Here is a 20,888-nt window from a genome sequence, read left to right as displayed (position 1 = left end):
CCTGCTCAGGTTCGTTTCCACTGGAGTTCACTGACGGGAACTCCAATTTTTAAAAATTTTAAACATTGTATTTATAGAGTTTTTTAATAGACAGAAGATGTATGAATTATGAAAGGAAAAACAGAAGGATTTTAAGGACTGGAATGATGTGATCCTATTTTTTACTTAGAAGTATTCTTCTGGCTGTAATAGGAAGAATGGCTTAAAGTGGGGCAAATAATGAAAATAATGACTGGTTTCCGAGCTGTTGAAGTCGCTCAGGGAAGAGATGATAGTGGCCTGAACTAAGTTAGTGGCTGTGGGATGAGGTGAAGTGGATGAGTATGAAAAATGGTGGCTATCTGGCTGTAAGAGATGAGAGAAAGAAAACTGAAGATCACTCTTAGTTGGCTAGGGGCAATAGGGTCCCGTTTACCCAGACAGGGATCATTGGAAAAAGAACAGGTCCCCACCAGTGAAGGCAAGAGGAAGATGGTTTGAAGGGCAATGGGTTAAACTAGTGCCTTTGTTTATCTGGCCAGAATTGATAGAATAGATAGATTACAGCAAGATACTTAGATGACCAGAAGATACTTGGTCATTATTTATCAAACAGTATAAGGGTAAGCAAAATAAGTATAAGGAAATGTCACCTAAACCAAATTTGAGGTAATACATGATTATTTTAGATCAATACACAGCATTAGTAGCCAAGTGAAGATGAAATACAATGTCTGGGGAGATAGGTTGTCTTATAAACTTGAAAAAATATGATTGGAGGCAGAATATAACAGAAAGACCTCCTAAATTCACATTAAATAAACGGCATGCAACATAATTCTCTTCATGGGAATGTTGCTCATCAGGTGCCTGAATGGAAAGACATCTTTCAGTTGAAATTACAAGGTGGTACTGGAGATCTCTAGGGTGGGCATGTAGGGACAGAGAACGCATGCATTGGGATGCTGAATTTATGGTTAAAGGGATGAGTTTGAGGGTCTAAAACCGGGGAGAAGGGGAATAGAGGTAACGGTCTTTGCTCCTGGTCTTCTGGGAAGGCTCAAGGTGAGTCAGTGAGTGGCTAGAAAATCCATCAAAGTCTGCCCTTAAGAGTTTCGTCTCCTACCCATGCCAGAGTGAAGGAATTCCAGCAGGCGCTTCTGTTAAAGAGACTTATTTCGTGAAAACCATACCATTTGACGTTATCGTCCCATTCCGATTGATGTGCTCTCCCACGCTCCTGCTGGTTCCTCTGTTCAGATTCCCCCAGCAGAAGAGGGGACAAGCCTTTCCCTAGCCTTGTCCCCTCGCTCTCACTTTTCACGCGCTAATAGCGCTTCCCGAGCCGGGCCTCGCCTGCGCCATGTTTTGCTCCGGCCGAAATCGGGCCTCCAGGAGCACAGCCCCACCTCATCCCTGACGCAGTACAGCCTAGCGGTGCAAAACCCGCTTGCGGACCCCCAGAGCCGAGGTCCAGCCAGGATCCTACCCTAGGAGCGGAGCCCCACCCCAACCCCGACCCCACCCCTAGCGCAGCTCCCGGCTCACACGCCCACTCCCATCAGGGAGCTCTGGGTGTTCTCCTTCCCCCAACCGCGGAGCACCACCCTATCACTGACCCCGCCTCTGGCTTGAAGCCCCGCCCAAACCCGCCCCGGGTCTTAGCCCCGCCCACAGGCCCGCCCCCGGAGCGGAGCCCGCCTGGGGCCCACCAGCCAAAGCAAGGCCTCTTACCTTGCCCACAGGGCTGCCATGGCTGGGGGCCGCGGGGCCCCCGGGCGTGGCCGGGACGAGCCGCCTGAGAGTTACCCGCAGCGACAGGACCATGAGCTACAGGCCCTGGAGGCCATCTACGGCGCCGACTTCCAGGACCTGCGGCCGGACGCGTGCGGACGGGTAGGAACTTGGCTCATCGGGTCCCGGTGGCGAGCTGCGGCCCAGCCTCCTTTGGCGCGATTTAGCCTGGCCAGGCCCACCTGGCCCGGTCCGAGCCGAGCCGCAGACCCCGCTTGGGATTCTGGAGTGCTTACATCCTTCACGATTCCACCCACGCTTACTTTTTGTCCCTGCACCCGCAGGCGCTCGGCAGGTCTACACAACCCACGCCTGGGCCGAATTCTCTTACAGCCTTTTTCCCAGGTCGGCTCCTCTCTCTTACCTGGCCCTGCTGGTTCCCACTGACATTCCATAACACCCCTCCCTACTTACAGTCTTGCCTTTTTTTCCCCCTGAAAGCCCTTGAGTTTGATACAACAGTGCATTCATAGGGACCTATTGCAACTTTGTTCTGGGAAGGTTTTGGGGGCTCCTGCAAAGATCTTGCTGATGCCTTCATTCAGAACTTTCAAGTCTCACCCTTATATGTTTGTTCAAAACTATTAACCATGTAATCTCACTGTACTCCTCAGGCATCCTCATTGTGTTGTGCGCTATGGAGGAACTTGTCCTCTGTACCTTCCTATAACGCACTTAGTATTGAATACATTCTTCTTAGCTATAGTGGAGAGGGAGGGTGCTGAGTCCAGATCTTTTTAAATGGCATTTGGTTTAAAATATTATTTTCTTTTTTGTCTGGAAGTAAGTTAAGGCACATTATAGCCTGCTGATACTGACAGTTTTCCCTCATCCTTGAAAAATTATCTAGCAAACTTATGTCTATGAGTATTATTTTAAAAGTACCTTGCTTCATCTTCTGGCACTTTACAGCATGTGCCTTATCAACACATTCAGGATTTCCTCAAGAAACAGGATCTTTTGGAGCAGTCAGAGCCAAACATTCTCCCTCTCACCCAATGTGTTTTGTCCTTCATTAACTCTGTATTGTTCTAGGTATTGGGAATATAGCCCAGCACAAACCAAACCAAACCCCCTTCCCTCAGGGAGCTTACTTTTCTAGTGCTTAATTTCAAGTTTTTTAAAACCTGAAATAATGAAAATGTAAATATTCCCCTTAAACATGCTTATGAAAAAATAGCAGCATAACTTACTGGTGATCTGATAACTTTTCCATTCCCAAACATTGAGAACCAGGAAGTGGGCTCATTAAGCCAAAAATATGTGTCACCAAGTGTACATTGGAACTCAATACAAGGCCCCTACGACTTCATTCTGAACCACTTTATTTACTTTATGCGAGCGTCATTATCTGGTTCTAAGACTGCAGGAAAACATAAAAGAAGAAAGAGCCTCTGTAGATAGGGATACTGATAATCTTGGAATTTATACTTGGTGGCCTTTATAACAAGATAGAAGAGTAAACAAGACAAGACAAAAGCTATAATAGGCAGGCAGAAGAATTCAGATAGCTGTGGCCTCAGGTACCCTGGCAAATAGCCTCAGGACTTTTCTGGACCTCACAGGCCCCCACGGGCAAGTAATTTGTGGTCATAAGGATGAATCAGAGTGTAGTCATTCAACAAGTACTTATTACTTGCTATTCACCAATCTTTTAGGAAAAGGTTATATGAGTACACAATCCTTTATCCAAAACTCAGAGGACTTAGGGGTTTCAGAATTCAGAAGTATTTGTGTTCATGGTCATGTGTGCACATCCCTTCTTACCTAATACCTCCCTCCTTGTCTGGAGCAGCATCCAAAATCAAACACAGCAGAATGTGTGAATATCGAAGTATTCACACTTAAGAGGATGAAGAAAGACTATTAATAGCCTCGTGTCAGTTCAGGCCAAATTTGCTGCAAATAAATTCAAACAGAATTATTAACCTAAATAAACCTGAGGTTTTTTAAAACTTCTTTTTATAGGATGTGTTTATTTATAATATAGATTTTGGTAGTGTATGTGTATTATTTATAGATAAACATCTTGGGAGTGCATGCTAAAATTATCTTACATACTAAAGTTTGAACACTGCTAGTTTAAAATGTAATTTCCTCTACAGTTATGAGCTTATTGCTAACTTAATTATCTAGGCTAATTTTCTGTCAGCCAAAGGTCTGCTTATTTATAATTTGATAGCTATTGCAAACTTCCCTCCTAAAAGCTTACCCCTGTTTCTGGACCCATCGGTAGTATATGGGTGCTACATCTTCACCAACATTGTAGATGTCAGACTTTTTCATCTTTGCCAGTAGATAGATAGATGAAACATTTTTACTTCTTTAGTTACAAATTATGAGAACCACCTTTGTCTGTAAGCCATGGACTTTTTTTCTGTGAACTGTTCAATGTTCTTTGGTTTATTTTTACACTCAGTTGTCTATTTCCCAATTCATATATCAGAGCTATTTGTATATCAAGAAAATTAACATTTGGGGTCATATATTGCACATATTTCCCTCTAATTAATCATCATGCATTTTGATATTTAGGTAATTTATGTAATTTTAAAAAACTTCAATGTAGTCAAAATGACCTTTTTTAAAAATTGTTATTATATATTTCCTATGGGTTTTTTTCCCCCCCTGCTTGAGTGTTACCAACAATGAATTCTTTAAGGCTTTCTTTTTTTGGCTGCCCCATGGCCTCTGGAGTTCCCCAGCCAGGGATTAGATGTGAGCCATAGTTGCAACCTACACTGCAGCTACAGCAACGCTGGATCTTTAGTCCACTGTGCTGGATGGAAGATGGAACCCTCTGGGGATCCTCATCCCAGAACTCCAGAGATGCCGCTGATGCCATTGTGTCACAGCAGTAATTCCAAGGCCTTATTTTAATTCTTTCACCATTTTGTTTTTAAACTTCCATCAAATAAGTATAGAAATAGCTTTCTTTTTTTTCTGTTTTTTTTTCAAGTTCTTACCTCTGTCCAAGTAGGAATCCAAGCTGCCCTCTTCCCACCCCCCACCCCCACCCCCCTAGCTAGCCAGTTAAACTAATACAGATGATTTTTTTCAATTGTTTTCACTAATTTGAAATGCCACCTTCACATTATGTGAGAGTAAGCTAGCTTCATAAGGATAGAGTTTCTATATTTGTTCATACCTATATGCTTAATGCCTGGTAAAAAGCTGAAATTTTTTTATTGATTCAAATAATTCCCAAATGTATTAGAGTCTATTTCTTGACTCTCTATTCTATCCCAGTAATCTATTTAGGTACTGTGACTGTGTTGCTTTCATTACTGTACATTTATGACGTCTTAGTGTTTAGTGTGGTCATCATTTACAGAATATTCCTGACTAATTTTACTTTAGTTTTTCCTTATGAATTTTAGAATCAACTTGGCTGGTTAAAAACTTATATTGGCATTTTTACTGGAATAATGTTACTTGTATTTAGTTTGGGAAAAATTCACATTTAAATATTTTCATGTTTAAAATGGAGTCATAGTTACTAAACTTTATGGAATCTAGCAGTTTTTTTTTTTTTTTTTAACTCTTACCAGTTTGACAAATAGGCAAATACTTGTGAACAGAAGATGAATGAATGAACTTGGTGATTTGTACAAAGTCAGTTAGAGAAAGTATTCATTCTTAGAAAAGGAGATATAGGGGGAAGTCAGTGATTAAGGCATTTGGCATAAAATCTAGAGGAATATTATCTAATTTCCATATTCTGAGCTTTTACTATTATCATTTTTATTTTTGGCATCTTCGGAGACTTAAAATCAAAGACTTGCCCAGATTATCTAGCTTGCATATGTTAACTTATTTCTGGATTTGTTGTTTTTTCACACAGACTAGTTTATTCTTCACATTATAGGATATGAGATCTGAAGCAAGTGAGAAACAGTAGGCCATGTTGAGCCAAATCTTGCCATCAGAATTTAAGGAGCTGAATTCCCTGGTGGCGCAGTGGGTTAAGGATGCAGTGTTGCCACCGTTGTGGCTCAGGTTGCTGCTGTGGCACAGGTTTGATCCCCGGCCCAGGATGTTATGCATGCTGCAGATGTGGCAAAAAGGAAAAAAAAAAAAAAGTAAGGAGGATATGATGAGCAGAATGTAAGTAACAATTCTAGACCAAACACCTGAAAGTGGTTTGAAACATGTAGCTTTTTTTTTTTTTTTTTAAAGGGCTGCACCCTTGGCATATGGAGGTTCCCAGGATAGGGGTCCAATTGGAGCTACAGCTGCTGATCTCCACCAGAGCCACAGCAACACCAGATCGGAGCCATGTCTGCAATCTACACCACAGCTCGCGGTAGCACTGGGTCCTTAACCCACTGAGTGAGGCCAGGGATCAAACCCGTGATTTCATGGTTCCTAGTCGGATTCGTTTCTGCTGCGCCAGAACGGGAACTCCCATGGCATGTAGCTTTTTAAAATATCTTTTTGTTAAAAACATATAACATAAAATATGCCAGCTTTATTATTTTTAAGTGTATAGTTCAATAGTGTTAAGTATATTTACACAGTCGTGCAATGGAAAATTTTGTTTGTATTTTTATTTAATTTCCCAAACCTCATTCATCTTCATGCTCCTGTTCATCTTGTAAACCAATGAAGTTAATCACAGGCTGTCAATAATCCTCATGCTTCTGCCTTGGAACCAAAAGATTTGCTGCTGTGTGGAATGGCTGATAAAATTCTTCTTAGTTTTTAATAGTTCTATCCTTCACTCTAGAGGTTTTCGCAGAAAAAGACTTGTGCTTACACCAGTTTGTGTGGAGGGCCCTGAGTGAGGAAGTACCCAAGGAAGCACATTCAGACTGAGATACTGGGTGCGCTGTGCTGAGAAGGAGGCCCCCCAGTTCAGTGTTCCTAATCCTTCAGGGTGTATTAAGATCCTTGGGAGTTCCCATTGTGGCACAGCAGAAACGAATCCAACTAGGAACCATGAGGTTGTGGGTTCGATCCCTGGCCTCGCTCAGTGGGTTAAGGATCTGGTGTTGCCATGAGCTCTAATGTAGGTCACAGACACAGCTCGGATCTGGCATTGCTGTGGCTGTGGTGTAGGCTGGCAGCTATAGCTCTGATTGGATCCCTAGCCTGGGAACCTCCATATGCAAAAAAGATCCTTGGATTTGGGGCGCTTTTTTGAAGAGTTAATTAAAAAAAAAAAAATTGAAGGGGATGAGTTCCAAATGAACATGACCTCTCATGTTTTAGGACTGAGTGTGTTATCTTTCACTTTTAATATTTTTATTTTTTGTCTTTTTAGGGCTGCACCTGCAGCATATGGAAGTTCCCAGCCAAGGGGCTGAATCAGAGCTACAGCTGCCGGCCTACACCACAGCCACAGGAACACCAGATCCAAGCTGTGTCTATGACCTACACCACAGCTTACAGCAACACCAGATCCTTAACCCACTGAGCCAGGCCAGGAATCAAACTCATGTCCTTATGAGTACTAGTTCGGTTTGTTACCCCTGAGCCACAACGGGAATTCCTCTTACACTTTTTATACCTTGAGGATTTTGTTTGGCTATTTTACAGTAGTTCATTGAAAGTAGCCGACTTCATGATTTCACTTAGGAGTGAATTTAACTCATATCTCATTGTAGCATGGCCTTTTCTCCCTTACTACTTTACAGTGCTGCCTTCATGTCACTGGCATTTTCACTTTTCAAAGGAAATTTTTTTTTTCTCATGTAGAATTTTGTGTAGTTGGTAGCAGATACATTCTGCATTGTGTTTTCCTCTCATTTGGTGCTCTCAAAAATTTTTGGCTACTCCTTACTTTATGTTCATTGGCCTACAAGTATTCCAGGAAATCATTATTTCCTTGTGTAGGTTAAGTCAAAGATTTTTATCAACATTAAATTCTAATGATCATTTATCTTCTAAAGGCATGAAGGAGGCCCTACCCCATCCCACTCCCTAGTAATCTTGGTTGTTGAACTGGTTTTGTTTGTTTGTTTGTCTTTTCTTTTTCAGGACTGCACCAGAGGCATATGGAGGTTCCCAGGCCAGGGGTCAAATCAGAGCAGAAGCAGCTGGACTGCACCACAGCGACAGCAATGCCAGATCCGAGCCTCATCTGTGACCTACACCACAACTCATGGCAACGCCAGATCCTTAACCCACTGATCAAGGCCAGGGATTGAACCTGCATCCTTATGGATACTAGTCAGATTCATTTCTGCTGAGGCACGACGATGGGAACTCCATGTTGAACTGTTTTTAATCAAGTCCTCTTCAACTCCAGGAGTCCTTATTTTTTTTTATAAACTTTATTTATTTTACTTATTTTTGGCCGTCCCATGGCACATGGAGCTCCCAGGCCAAGGATCAGATCCGAGCCATAGCCTCAAACTAAGCCACAGCTGTGGCAATGCCAGATCCTTAACCCACTGTGCCAGGGATCAAACCCAAGTCCCAGTGCTCCCAAGATGCCACTGATACTGTTGCACCACAGCAGGAGCTCCTCCAGAGTCCTTGAATGTCCTAATCTGAGCTAACACTCGGTATCTTAAACATGTCTTAAATAAAGTCCTCTTCCCATATTGGGGTGCCTTTCTGTTTGCTTGAGAAAAGCCTGGTGAATATTCTGTTCTTATAATCTCTGAAAGCACTGTTTCCTGTCTTTTTTTTTTTTTTTTTCCTTTCCAGTGAGCCTAGACGGGTTAAGATTAAGTGTAGCTACATGTGACGAAAAATTTAACAAAGTTTATTTTTTTTTGCATGTAAAAATCTGGAGTCTAGAGCTTTTCCTGAATTGCTGTTCCACCATCGTTATTGTGCCCTTGATGGTCTAAAATGGTTGGCTGACCTCCCATCATCACATCTGTATTCCAGGCAGCTAGAAGGAGAGGGGGCTGAGGAAGTTTTATCTCTTTCTTTTAATAAAGGTTACTTCCTGGAAATTGCGTATTATAGTTCTTACATCTAACTGGCCAGAAATTAATCCAGTAGCCGCACTGAGCTGCAAAGGAGTCTAGGAATGTATCCAGCTAAAAAAAATCAAGGATTCTGGAGTTCCCATCATGGTGCAGTGGAAACAATCCAACTAGGAACCACGAGGTTTCGGTTTCAGTCCCTGGCCTTGCTCAGTGGGTTAAGGATCCGGCGTTGCCATGAGCTGTGGTGTACGTCGCAGATGTGGCCCAGATCCTGCGTTGCTGTGGCTGTGGCTGTGGCATAGGCCGGCAGCTATAGCTCCAATTGGACCCATAGCCTGGGGACCTCCATATGCCTCGGGTGCAGCCCTAAAAAAAAACCAATTCTATTATTTAAAAAAAAAAAAAAAGGAAAATGAATAGTGGGGAAAAATTAATAGTCTCTGTTGAGAAACAGCCCAAAAGTCTATGCCCTATGAAGAGGAATATCACTGGTCCAGTCAAATTTCAGCCAAAGATAATAGCCTTAGAAGTAGCCGGTCACTTGGTAGCTTCAGTGTCCTGCCCTTTGTGTTGGTCTCACTGGTCAGAACCAAACAAGTTGTTAGGTTTTTGTCCAAAATATGTCATTCTTCAGTGGCCATGAGTCCGCTCCTTCATCCAAACCACCATCCCTGGACTCATGCACTTCTTAAAACTGAAACCTTCATGCATCCATGAGTCTCTTCACTTTGCATCAAAACTCTTTCCTAAAAGCTTGCTTTGGCATTGACTGGGCTCATCACCATTATCACTGCTGTCCTTCTAGTGTTGCCTGCTGTGGAAGTAACTGGAGCATTAGACCTGATGTGTTCTATGGCTGAGCCAGCCCAGGAGTGTTTTTAGGAGCCTAACCGCTTTTTTAGGCTCCATTGTTCCACATACCCATATTCCCCCAAGGGGTCCCTGGTGGCTGAAAGAGGCCTCCTTCCCTGAGGCTTGCCAACCGTCTAACTGGATTCCTTGTACTTTCTTAAGCATCCCTTTAGTAAAGAATATATTCAAAATGTGTAGTCACCCAATAAGCCTCTGCTTTCTGAAGCTAGCTTCCTGTTGGGAGACTCCAGACATGAAGAATGGGCCTCCCCATACCATTTCCTGAAAAGGTTAGTTACCTTTAGGTATACTCTTTACTTCCTGTTTGAAGACAAAAGGGAATGCTAAACCAGATCTGTTATCTTACATATGCAGAGATAACACATTTCATGAGGCGTATGTTGTCTGTATGTTGCAAGTTAATTTCCATACTGAGCCCAAGAAAGTCTTAGCCCTTGCTTTGCATTTGTAGTTTCTACTTGCACAGCTTGCTGATATAGTCATCTGATTCTCGCTTGTTTTTATTTCAGAAGACTACTTCAGTTTTTTTGCTTCAAAACGGAAAATCTGTCATTGCTCCTAGCTGGATGCTTGCATTTTAACATCTTGACTTGTACCTCTTTCACCTGGGACTGCAGGGTCTTGAATACTTTAAGACCATCTGTAAGGCATTTCCCCTTATTTTCTTAACTTCTTATTTATTTAACACTTTTAAGCTAGGTGAGTCAATATGGATTTTTTTCCCTTTTACAGCCACACCCTCGGCATATGGAAATTCCTGGGCTAGGGGTCAAATTGGAGCTGCAGCTGCTGGTCTATGCCACAGCCACAGCAATGCCAGATCCAATCCATATCTGTGACCTGTGCCGCAGCTTGAGAAACACCAGATCCTTAACCCACTGAGCAAGGCCAGAGATCAAACCCACATCCTCACTGACATGTTGGGTTTTAACCCTCTGAGCCACAGTGGGAACACCAGTCAACATAGATTTAAAGCAGTATTCCCATTTGCATTCTAAAATAAAGTTTTCATTGGTCAACCTCCAAATGAGAAAAGGCAAACTAATGTGTATGTGAAGATGTATTAATATAATATTAATTGACCCTTCTTAGGATGAGACTGTACTCTATTCTATTTTTGTACTTCCTCCTACTTTTGTTACTAAAATAGCCTGTATTTTCTAAACTGATATCTATAGTAAAAAGGAGGAAAAAAAATTTTCTTGATAAAATTATAGGTTGGTGGTCATAGTATCTAAAATTTGTGGCCTGTGAAATGACAAAGCCTATAAAGATTAGATCTGGTCTAACTAGCCTTTCTTTCAGTTTTCACCTCTCTAAAATGGAGATATATAATCTTTTCTATGTCACTGAACTGCCCTTGGGACATGAATAGCAATAACACAGGCAAAGACTGGTTGATAGGATTGACTTCAGAATAACCCAACATGGCACTTGGGGGTAGGGGCAGCACAGGTACACAAGATTGGCTATGAATTGGTTATTGTTGACACTGGCTGGTGAGTACATGGAGTTCATTATGTCATTATCAGTTTTGTTTGAAAATTTCCATATTAAAAAGTTTTTCCAAAAGTGAGGCTGTTGGGATCAAGACAATAGTTTTTCCTTTTCTTCTTAGCAGCTGAGTATTAGTATTTTTGCTCCTCTTAGCCACTAAATGCTTCTCCTGCTAAATTCTGTCAAATGAATAACGCAGATTATTGACCTGCCCTGGTTGAAGAAGAAACAGGAAGCCGGGAGCCTAACAGGCTCAATGTCATTCTCATCCCTGTGAGGCTGCTTGGAGGAAACCCATCTCCACCTGCTTTTTTTCCACATGTCCTCCTGGCATTCTTGAAGAAGAGACCTCCTCTTAGCAAAAGCCAGTCTGTTGATCTTGTGCCCAGAATCTGTCACCTTCTGCCCTCTGAAGGGCTTTGCTCCTTCAGATCCTAATTTGGTCTCTTTACCACTCTTCCATAACATCCTCGTCAACACCCTCACATGCTCTAGTAACTTCCAAGTTTAAAACAGAACAAAAGAAATTTCTCCCTTTGATTTCACACACACACACACACACACACACACACACACACACACACACACACACACACACCCACGCATGCACGCACGCACACACACACCCCAGTCTATGATCCCACTCTCTGTCCCACTCTATATACAACCCAAACCTCCTTGAAGGAGCTCTCATAGACTTGCTGTTGCCTCTTCCTCATCCAGCATTCACTCCTCGGGTCTGCATTTGGTACCCACAGAACCCGCTCTGGGCATGATCACCTGAATCCCCATGTTACTCAAGCAGTGAATGCTCTCTGTCCTCACTCTACTCAACCTCAGGGAGCATCTGGCAAGATACTAGCCTTCTGTTTTCCTCCCTCAGGGCCCAGTCTCTTTGTTAGCTTTCTTTCACATCCACTCTCCTCTCTCTCCTTTGCCCCTGACAGAGGCTGAATTGTTAGAGTAGCTTTTGACTTCTGCCCTTACTCTTCCCCTTTCATTCTTAACTCAGTGACCAAAGCCATCTTTTAAAATGTGTGCTAGAGTATATCGTTTCCACTTTAAATCCCTGAAAATTATATAATCTGGCCGAAAGGCCCTTTGTGATCCAGCTGTCCCGTACCACACCTGCTTCACCTGGTTTCCCTCTTCCCTCCTGTGTGCTTGACACATGGGCCTCCTTTGAATCTCTTTACATGCTCTTTCCCAGTCTGGAATACTCAATCACCAGCTTGTCTCTGCTTAAGTGTGTGATCCTCAGATAGGTCTTCCCTGAGGAGGTCTAAGGATGTTTCCTCACACACCCCTTCAGCTCATTCTCTGAGTGTAGGGGATGCAGAACTTTAGCTCTTTCCTCCTAAGATCCCTGGCTGGGTCTGACAATTAAATTGATGTAAGAAAAGCATATAGATGTGTAATTGATGTAGGAGAAAAGCATATAGACTTTCACAGGTACATAGGAAGCCCCATAGCAAAATGAAGATCCAAAGAAATGGCAAGACCTAAGTGCTTATATAGTAGGTTGAACAAGAGAGGCAATTGTAGGAAAGTAATTAAAATATACAGGGAGAAGTTCCCACTGTGGCGCAGTGGAAACGAATCCTACTAGTATCTATGGTGATGAGGGTTCAATCTCTGGCCTCCCTCAGTGGGTTGGTGATCCGGCATTGCCATGAGCTGTGGTGTAGGTCACAGACTTGGCTCGGATCCTGTGTTGCTGTGGTTATGGTTTAAGCCAGTAGCTGTAGCTCTGATTCGACCCCTAGCCTGGGAACCTTCATATGCCCCAGGTGTGGCCCTAAAAATATATATATATTTATAGATATAGATATATAGATAGATAGGAAGAGGAGTTCCCATTGTAGTTCAATGGGTTAAGAACCTGACATAGTATATGTGAAGATGTGGGTTTGATACCTGGCCTCAGCTCAGTTGGTTAAGCATTTGGCATTGTCATGAGCTCCGGTGTAGATAGCAGATGCAACTCAGATTGGCATTGCTGTGGCTGTGGTGTAGGCTGGCAGCTGCAGCTCCAATTCGACCCCCTAGCCCAGGAACTTCCATATACTGCAGGTGTAGCTGTGAAAAAGAAAAAGAAGTTCCCATCGTGGTGCAGTGGAAACGAATCCGACTAGGAACCCTGAGATTGTGGGTTCGATCCCTGGCCTCCCTCACTGGGTTAACTGGGATCTCGGTTAACTGGGATCCGGCATTGCCGTGAGCTGTGGTCTAGGTCACAGACTCAGCTCGGATCTGGCATTGCTGTGGCTGTGATGTAGGCTGGCATCTGTAGCTCCGATTGGACCCCTAGCCTGGGAACCTCCATGTGCTGCAAGTGCGGACCTAAAAAAGCAAAAGAAAAAGAAAAAAATACATATATATGGGGAGCCATGGAAGATAAGAGTTACTTTAATAAGGTCTTTTTTTACTGACTTATCTTGGGCTCAACTCCCAAGTAATAAGTTCCAGTAATAAGAATATTTCTTCTGATACAGGAGGGCATTTTTTTTGGCCTCTCCCACAACATGCAGAAGTGTCTCAGCCACAGCAGTGACAACTTGAGGTCCTCAACCCATTGAGGCACCAGAGAACTCCTAGGAGGGCATCTTTGACATGGAGTTTTATCTCCTGTTTTCAGGAAGAAGAGGGAGGTTAGGATGCCCTTCTTGCAATTGCTGTTTTCAGGAAACTTTAACCCAATACAGTCCTTACGCCCAAGTTGCATATTTTGGCTTGGCCTATTCTATCACCATTCAGGGGTATTACATCATCTCTTCAATAGCATTTTCTAAACTTGTACATACATGTTATGTATGTTTTCTCCCACTAGGCCAGAAGTTCCATGATACCTGAAACCACCTCTTTTCTCAGCTGTGTATGCTAATAGCACCTGACAGAGTCAGCAAGTGCTCCGTAAATGTGGGTGATGAGGCATGATGGGTGGCTGAATGGATGAAGGCCTCGAGGTCACAGGATGTTTATCCTCCCCAGGACCGCATTCACAGAATTGTGCTTTCCTGGAGCCTTGACACAGCTTTGGTCAAAGATTATTATAAATCCGTAGAAAAACTGAGCTTACCTATCCTATATACGTAGTTGATTGTATAACTCAGGCTATCATGTGTAAGGTTTGCATTATAAATTTTGATTAGAATTGAGTGTTGCTGAGTACTTTATTGCTCCCAAAAGAGTTTTTATGTTTTCTCTTTTTGTGTGTGTGTGTGTCTTTTTGCTATTTCTTGGGCCGCTCCGGCGGCATATGGAGGTTCCCAGGCTAGGGGTCTAATCGGAGCTGCAGCCACCGGCCTACGCCAGAGCCACAGCAATGCAAGATCCGAGCCGCATCTGCAACCTACACCACAGCTCATGGCAACGCCGGATCCTTAACCCACTGAGCAAGGGCAGGGACCGAACCTGCAACCTCATGGTTCCTAGTCGGATTCGTTAACCACTGCGCCACGACAGGAACTCCTGTTTTCTCTTTTCTAATAATGCTGCATTTCTCTTCTTGCCCTGGCTGCCACGAGATTCCAAGACAAAGTCAAGGCTCAGTCACAGCAACTCAGCATTGGCATTCACAGGGGAGTGGCTGATGGACTAGACACAGGTTCGGGAGTTGAAGTTGAATTTGAAGTCCCACCTTGTCACTGCGTTTGTGGGCAAGAAACTGAAACTCTCAGCCTGAGCTGCCTGGTCTGTAAAATGGAGATGACACCTACCTCACAGAGCTGGTAATGTGCCTAGACCAGACACATACCTGTGCCCTCAGCCTCCCATTTCTCATGACATACAGGTCAAATAAACTGCCTCAAATCCTATTTGGAAGAGGCATATATAAATAAAAGACAATAGAATATTTAAGTCTTTGGTGGAATTAGTTGGTTGAAAGCATACACAATTTTAGAATTCTCAGATTTCTCCATGTCAAGGTTTTCACTTATTATTTTGCTATTTGAGTCTCAGTTGAAGATTCCTGTGCTCAAGGGGCCTTCCCCAACCCACCTGTTTGAATACCTTCTCCTCTTCTACTACTGTGTTCCAGGCTTAGCTTTGTTTTCCTTTTTTTTTTTTTTTTTTTTTTTTTTTTTTTTGCTATTTCTTTGGGCCGCTCCCGCGGCATATGGAGGTTCCCAGGCTAGGGGTCGAATCGGAGCTGTAGCCACTGGCCTGCGCCAGAGCCACAGCAACGCAGGATCCGAGCCGCGTCTGCAACCTACACCACAGCTCACGGCAACGCCGGACCGTTAACCCACTGAGCAAGGGCAGGGACCGAACCCGCAACCTCATGGTTCCTAGTCGGATTCGCTAACCACTGCGCCACGACGGGAACTCCCGTTTTTTTCTTTTTAGAGCCAAGCCTGTGGCCTATAGAAGTTCCCAGGCTAGGGGTCAAATTGGAGCTGCAGCTGCCAGCCTACACCACAGCCCTAGCAACACCAGATCCAAGGTGCATCTGCCACCTATGCTGTGGCTTGCAGCAGTGCCAGATCTTTAACCCTCGAGCGTGGTCAGGGATCAAACCTGCATCCTCATGGACACTATTTTGGGTTCTTAACCCGCTAAGCCAGGATGGGAACTCCTCAGCCTTGTTTTCTTGACAACACTCATCTCTGTTGGACAGTATTCATTTGTCTCCTAGTTAGTGTCATCTGGCTGGGTTCATGTCTGTCTAGATTGGCCCATGAGCTCCCAGTGTCTAGGACAACACCCGGAATGTCATTACCCAGTAACATTTGAATGAACGGAGGGTGCATAAAATTTCAAGTCACTCCTTTGATGACTTGGAAAATAAAAATGCATTCTTTGTGGCACTGGTTTTGTTGGCACAAATGCGTTCTCTGTGACACCAGTCATGCTTTAGGAAGATATGACCAAACACCTATATGACATAAAATTATGTGTAATATTTGAAAAGTAGAATTTTTGAGCTGAAATAATGATTATCTTAATCATTAATGACTGGCTCTCCAGAGAAAAGAAAAGATGTTCTTTTTTCTCTTTTAGGTCAAAGAGCCTCCAGAAATCAATTTAGTGCTGTACCCTCAGGGCCTGACTGGTGAAGAAGTATATGTGAAAGTGGATTTGAGAGTTAAATGCCCACCCACCTATCCAGATGTGTGAGTACATTTATAAATAGCTTTGATGGGATTTCAGCTCTCAGTTTTGAAAACACAAAAACAGGGTGAAGTTGATTATATTTTCTTGTTCTTGCTCACCCGTTCCATGTAAAAATTTTTTCCTATCACCTGCCTTTCATCAAAACTACATCAGCAACAGACATTTTCATGAAACCTGTCTCCTGTTAAGTCAGCTTATAGTTAGTAGTCTCTGTGGTTACTAATATTTGCTCTGTGACTAATGTTTGCTTCCCCTGATGTGTTTATTCGATTCTTCATAAACTAGGAAGAGGAACTGTTTAGAAGAAAAAAATAAGGTGTGGTGACTATAAAAGCTTGTGTACTTAGTTTTAAAGTATGACTGGCATCAGGATTTAGAGTAGCCTTCTGGGCCTAATGGGACCTTTAGTTCCTAGCGTGAAGGAAGATTGAGAGTTGCTCATTTCTGGGGAGCTCTGCTAGCAAGTCTTCACTGAGCTGTTCCATCGCTGGTCTCTACACATGAATGCCAAGACAGTTCTCCAGTCCGTGAGACAGCCAAAAGCCTCACATATTTCCAAACACCCCCTGAAGGTAATACCCCCTCTGGTTGCAAACTCCTGGTAGAGAAAAAGCATTAGCTATGAAGACTCTTGTGGTTTGTTTGTTTGTTTTCTTTCTTTTTTTTTTTGGCTGTGGTGTGCATTGTTTGATGTGGAAGCTTAGTTCCCAGACCAGGAATTGAACCCAGGCCACAGAGATGAAAGTGCTAAGTCTTAAACTCTAGATCACCAGGGAACTCCCTCGAGTATTTTTTTTTTTTTTAAGGGCTACATGTGCAGTATATGGAAGTTCCTAGGCCAGGAGTCGAACCGAGCTACAGCTGCCAGCCTACACCACAGCCATAGCAATAGCAACTTGGGATTTGAGCTGTGTCTGCGACCTACACCACAGCTCATGGCAATGCCAGATCCTTAACCCACTGAACAAGGCCAGGGGTGGAACCTGCATCCTCATGGAGCCACAACAAGAACTGAGCCACAACAAGAAATCCTTGAGTCTTCTTTTTTGGAAGCACCATGCATAGTCTATGTAACCTCTCTCCAGACATTCCATGTAGAAAAGCAGATTGACTGGGTGATGTTTTATGGTTTGAGCTTGTTGTATGGAGAATCAGTGACAGATAAAAGGAAGTGCTGCCTTACACAGTGTGTACTAAATTTGTGGAATTTGTTATTTTAAGAGGTGATAGAGAACATGAAAATACAGAAAGGTCAAAATGAGCTCCTCAAAGTTCATAACTCACTTACTCCAAACTCTATACATAGAGTAAATATAGCAGGTATATAGAAAGTTGGTTAATGAATTAATTAAAGGGTGATTAATTTTATGAAATAAAAATGAGACAGTGCCTCTCTAGGTTTTATTTTTTTACCTTTTTTTTGGGGGGGGGGCGCCCACAGCATGCAGAAGTTCTGGGTCCAGGGGTCAAACCCATACCACAGCAGTGACCTGAGCCACTGCAGTGACAAGCGAGATTCTTAGCCTGATGAGCCACCAGGGAGCTCCTCTAGGTTTTATTTTTCCTCACACCAAATAGGTGGTGTCTTTTCCAATACCAGCCGGGTGTCCAAACAATTCAGTTCAATTCTGACACTAGTTATCCATAGTTATTGATAGGTGGGTTAGGCGCTCAGTCCCACAAGACTTCAGATGCCAGTTGCAAGTCCCAGGACTTCTCATCAGCTGGCTATAAATTCGCAGGTTCCCATGACCGCACCCCTCCCCAAACACACAAGGTTTGATAATTTGCTAGAACAGCTGATAGAGCTCAGGAAGGCACTTCACTTACTGTTACCAATTTATTATAAGAGATACAGTTCAGGACCCCCCAGATGGAAGAGATGCTTAGACAAGGAATCTGGGGAGGGTCAGAGAGTTTCCTTGCTCTCTTGACATTGACAGATGTCTCCTGTGGGGAGGGGACAATCACCCCTGGTTGAGAACCACTGCATTAGAGTTTCAGGTAAATCTTCATGCATCCACTTGGAAGAAGTATTATGGGCTGATTATTTAAGAAGCAACATGAAAATACTTATTTTTTTTCCACTTTTTTTTTATTCTGAAATTTTATTTTTATTTTTTACAGAATAAAATATATACATTTAAACACAATTACATTTTGCAAATACTTATTTAAAAAGTTAAAAAGGTAAATGTTATAATGTCAGGTCCATACAATTATGAATTATGTAGCAAGAGCATAAAGAGAACGTTGGAAAATTTAAAGCAAGTTTAATTAGTGTTGCAAGTGAATTTTTCACCATTCTATTAATATTGCTATATAAAGACTGCTTGATTTTTTTAAAATAATTATGTAAGTCTTGACTTAGGAGAATATTCCTAATCTTTGGAGATGATGTGGTGCAGGAAAACTTTTCTTTTCTGCAAAATAGATGCCACTGTGAGAGAGAGAACCCTGGGTTACATGGACCATATGTAGACCCAGTACCTTCTTTCAGGTTTCCATCTATCCAAGCAGATGATGATTGTAGCGATCTGTCACACTGAAGCATTGAGAGAATGCATAAGTATGTAAACAGTAAGGCTTCATCAAAATAAAATCCCATGAATTACTCAGAAATGCTTGATGGGAAGTGATGAATCATCTTCTCTTCTGTACAATTAAATGAAGCCTACTTCATCTCCATGAATTGTTATTGGATGTTTATGGGTTGGAAATAAGTGGAACCCCAAGGGCTGGTTGTACTTTCCCCAGATAGGAGGTGGTGACTCTTAGTCGTGCTCTGTAGGGATGAAGAGGACAGTGTGGTAGGCATCCTTAAGAGTTTGCAGAGTGGGAGTTCCCGTTGTGGCGCGGTGGAAACGAATCCAACTAGGAACCATGAGGTTGCGGGTTCGATCCCTGGCCTTGCTCAGTGGGTTAAGGGTACGGCGTTGCCGTGAGCTGTGGTGTAGGTCACGGCTTGGATCTGGCATTGCTGTGGCTGTGGTGTAGCCAGCAGATAAAACTCTGGTTCGACTCCTAGCCTGGGAACCTCCATGTGCCGCGGGTGTGGCCCTAAAAAGACGAAAGACAAAAAAAAAAAAGAGTTTGCAGAGTGCACAGGACTAGATGTGTACATGACTGAGTGAGAGTCAAAATGAGCAACTGGGACACAGCCTGTGGTGGGAATATTGACTGGATCGCTGTGGCTCCATCTTGCCCAGTTATTCTTGTCATGCCTTATTCTAGAGCACACAAAGGTACAAAGCATTTGGACTACTGCAGGTGAGCTGTCAGAGTTAATGGACACTGGGGGGTGAGCAAGGATCGAGTGTTACCATATGAGGGAGTACACTATTCATTAAGTTACCAGGCTAGAGTCACACACAGAGCTGCAGTGATTTTTTTAAAGTAGGCAGTAAATAGTAGTTGATGTTGGAAATTTGAATCAGATAGTAAAGCTGAAATCAGAGACTAGGAGTTGGAGAGACACTTGATCAAGTGTGGTCATCTGTGGGAGCAGAGCCCCTGACAGTCCGTGTGGACAACGGGCCAGCCCACTTCTGTCCCACAGCCTACAGGTGGCTCCATGTTGAGCATAGTGTTAGTGGAGATGCTGAAGTAGAGTTGAAACCCTGTTGACATGAAGGAAACCTTGCTGGAGGTACAGAGGGTTTCACAGATGAGGCCCTTATGAAATCCCCAAGCTTGGAACTTAGCAAATATTAATGCAGATAATCTATACTTTCTGAAATAACTCCTTTTTCTTTCTCTCTTTCTTTCTTTTCCAGAGTCCCTGAAATAGAATTAAAGAATGCCAAAGGTCTGTCAAATGAAAGTGTTAACTTGTTAAAGTCACGCCTAGAAGAAGTGGCCAAGAAACATTGTGGCGAGGTATGCTTTGTTAAACTGGAATTACAAGAGGACAGTAAAAATTTCATCATGTTCACCAGGGCTTGCCTTCTTGCCTTGTCTTTGGGTTAAAGGCTTTCCCATTGTACCTCACATCTATAAATTTCACTAGGATGTTTTGTTTTTTATTGGTATCTACAAAAGGAAGCATTGCAGTTTGTATTTCTTTAGTTTATAGTGCTTATGAATGACAAATTGTAGAGTGTATATAGATGGTACTATTGATGCTTAAGAATTCTTCTGAAAACACTCCATAGAAACCTGGCCATACCTTTGGCAAACTTTGGAGCTGGCATCATGACCTGATCTTGACTTGAACCTTCATGTTGGAAAATGTTTACAAGGAGATTTCTGATCAAACTTTGCCACCTCTCTCCTTTTCACATCAGAAGAACTAATTGTTTTCCTTCTTGATAGTAGTGACACACTCACCTCCTTCAATGTCCCTTTTATAGTTGAGCATTTATACCTAGTTCAGCACTGATTCTTTTTTAATCCTCTGACATCAGGGTCTACATGAGCTCCCCCTTGGGTGGCAGAATTCTCTCTGGAGGGCTAGGCTGGTGACTTCTCAGGGCAGAGTTTTGTGGTGTGCATTATCTCTGTGTATACTGTGGGTATTATCTCTTAAGTATAATCGGCTCCTCACTTTCATGTAAGACCACTCAGTGTTGTTTCCATGTCTTGGCTATTGTAAGTAGTGCTGCAGTGAACGTAAGAATGCATATATCTTTTTTTTTTTTTTTTTTTTGGTGTTTTTGCTTTTTCTAGGGCCGCTCCTGCGTATATGGAGGTTCCCAGGCTAGGGATCTAATCAGAGCCGTAGCCACCAGCCTATGCCAG

The 20,888-nt window shown here is 42.9% G+C and overlaps 2 protein-coding genes across 14 annotated transcripts in view; one reads left to right on the top strand and one right to left on the bottom strand.

Moving 5' to 3' along the window:
* The window catches only part of GPR176 (G protein-coupled receptor 176), a 139,636-nt gene extending 138,080 nt beyond the window's left edge, over nucleotides 1-1,556 (bottom strand). For 2 of the 4 annotated variants that reach the window (XM_021097914.1, XM_021097925.1), the window contains exon 1: nucleotides 1,173-1,556. The gene's annotated coding sequence lies outside the window, so the exon portion shown is untranslated. Of the gene's footprint in view, nucleotides 1-1,105 lie in introns of all 4 variants that reach the window. The other 2 variants (XM_021097921.1, XM_021097918.1) reach the window with 2 other exon arrangements.
* Nucleotides 1,648-20,888, top strand: part of EIF2AK4 (eukaryotic translation initiation factor 2 alpha kinase 4) — a 110,423-nt gene continuing 91,182 nt past the window's right edge. For 8 of the 10 annotated variants that reach the window (XR_002345549.1, XR_002345551.1, XR_002345552.1 and 5 more), the window contains exons 1-3: nucleotides 1,648-1,875; nucleotides 16,035-16,147; nucleotides 19,925-20,027. Coding sequence is in view for 3 of the 10 variants with exons in the window: in XM_021097878.1 (XP_020953537.1) it covers nucleotides 1,732-1,875; nucleotides 16,035-16,147; nucleotides 19,925-20,027 (360 nt within the window). In the remaining 7 variants the exon portion in view is untranslated. The remainder of the gene's footprint in view (nucleotides 1,876-16,034; nucleotides 16,148-19,924; nucleotides 20,028-20,888) is intronic. The other 2 variants (XR_002345554.1, XR_002345555.1) reach the window with 2 other exon arrangements.

Source organism: Sus scrofa, chromosome 1, assembly GCF_000003025.6.
Source record: "Sus scrofa isolate TJ Tabasco breed Duroc chromosome 1, Sscrofa11.1, whole genome shotgun sequence".
Lineage (NCBI taxonomy): Eukaryota > Metazoa > Chordata > Mammalia > Artiodactyla > Suidae > Sus > Sus scrofa.
This window is presented reverse-complemented; position numbering and strand designations above follow the sequence as displayed.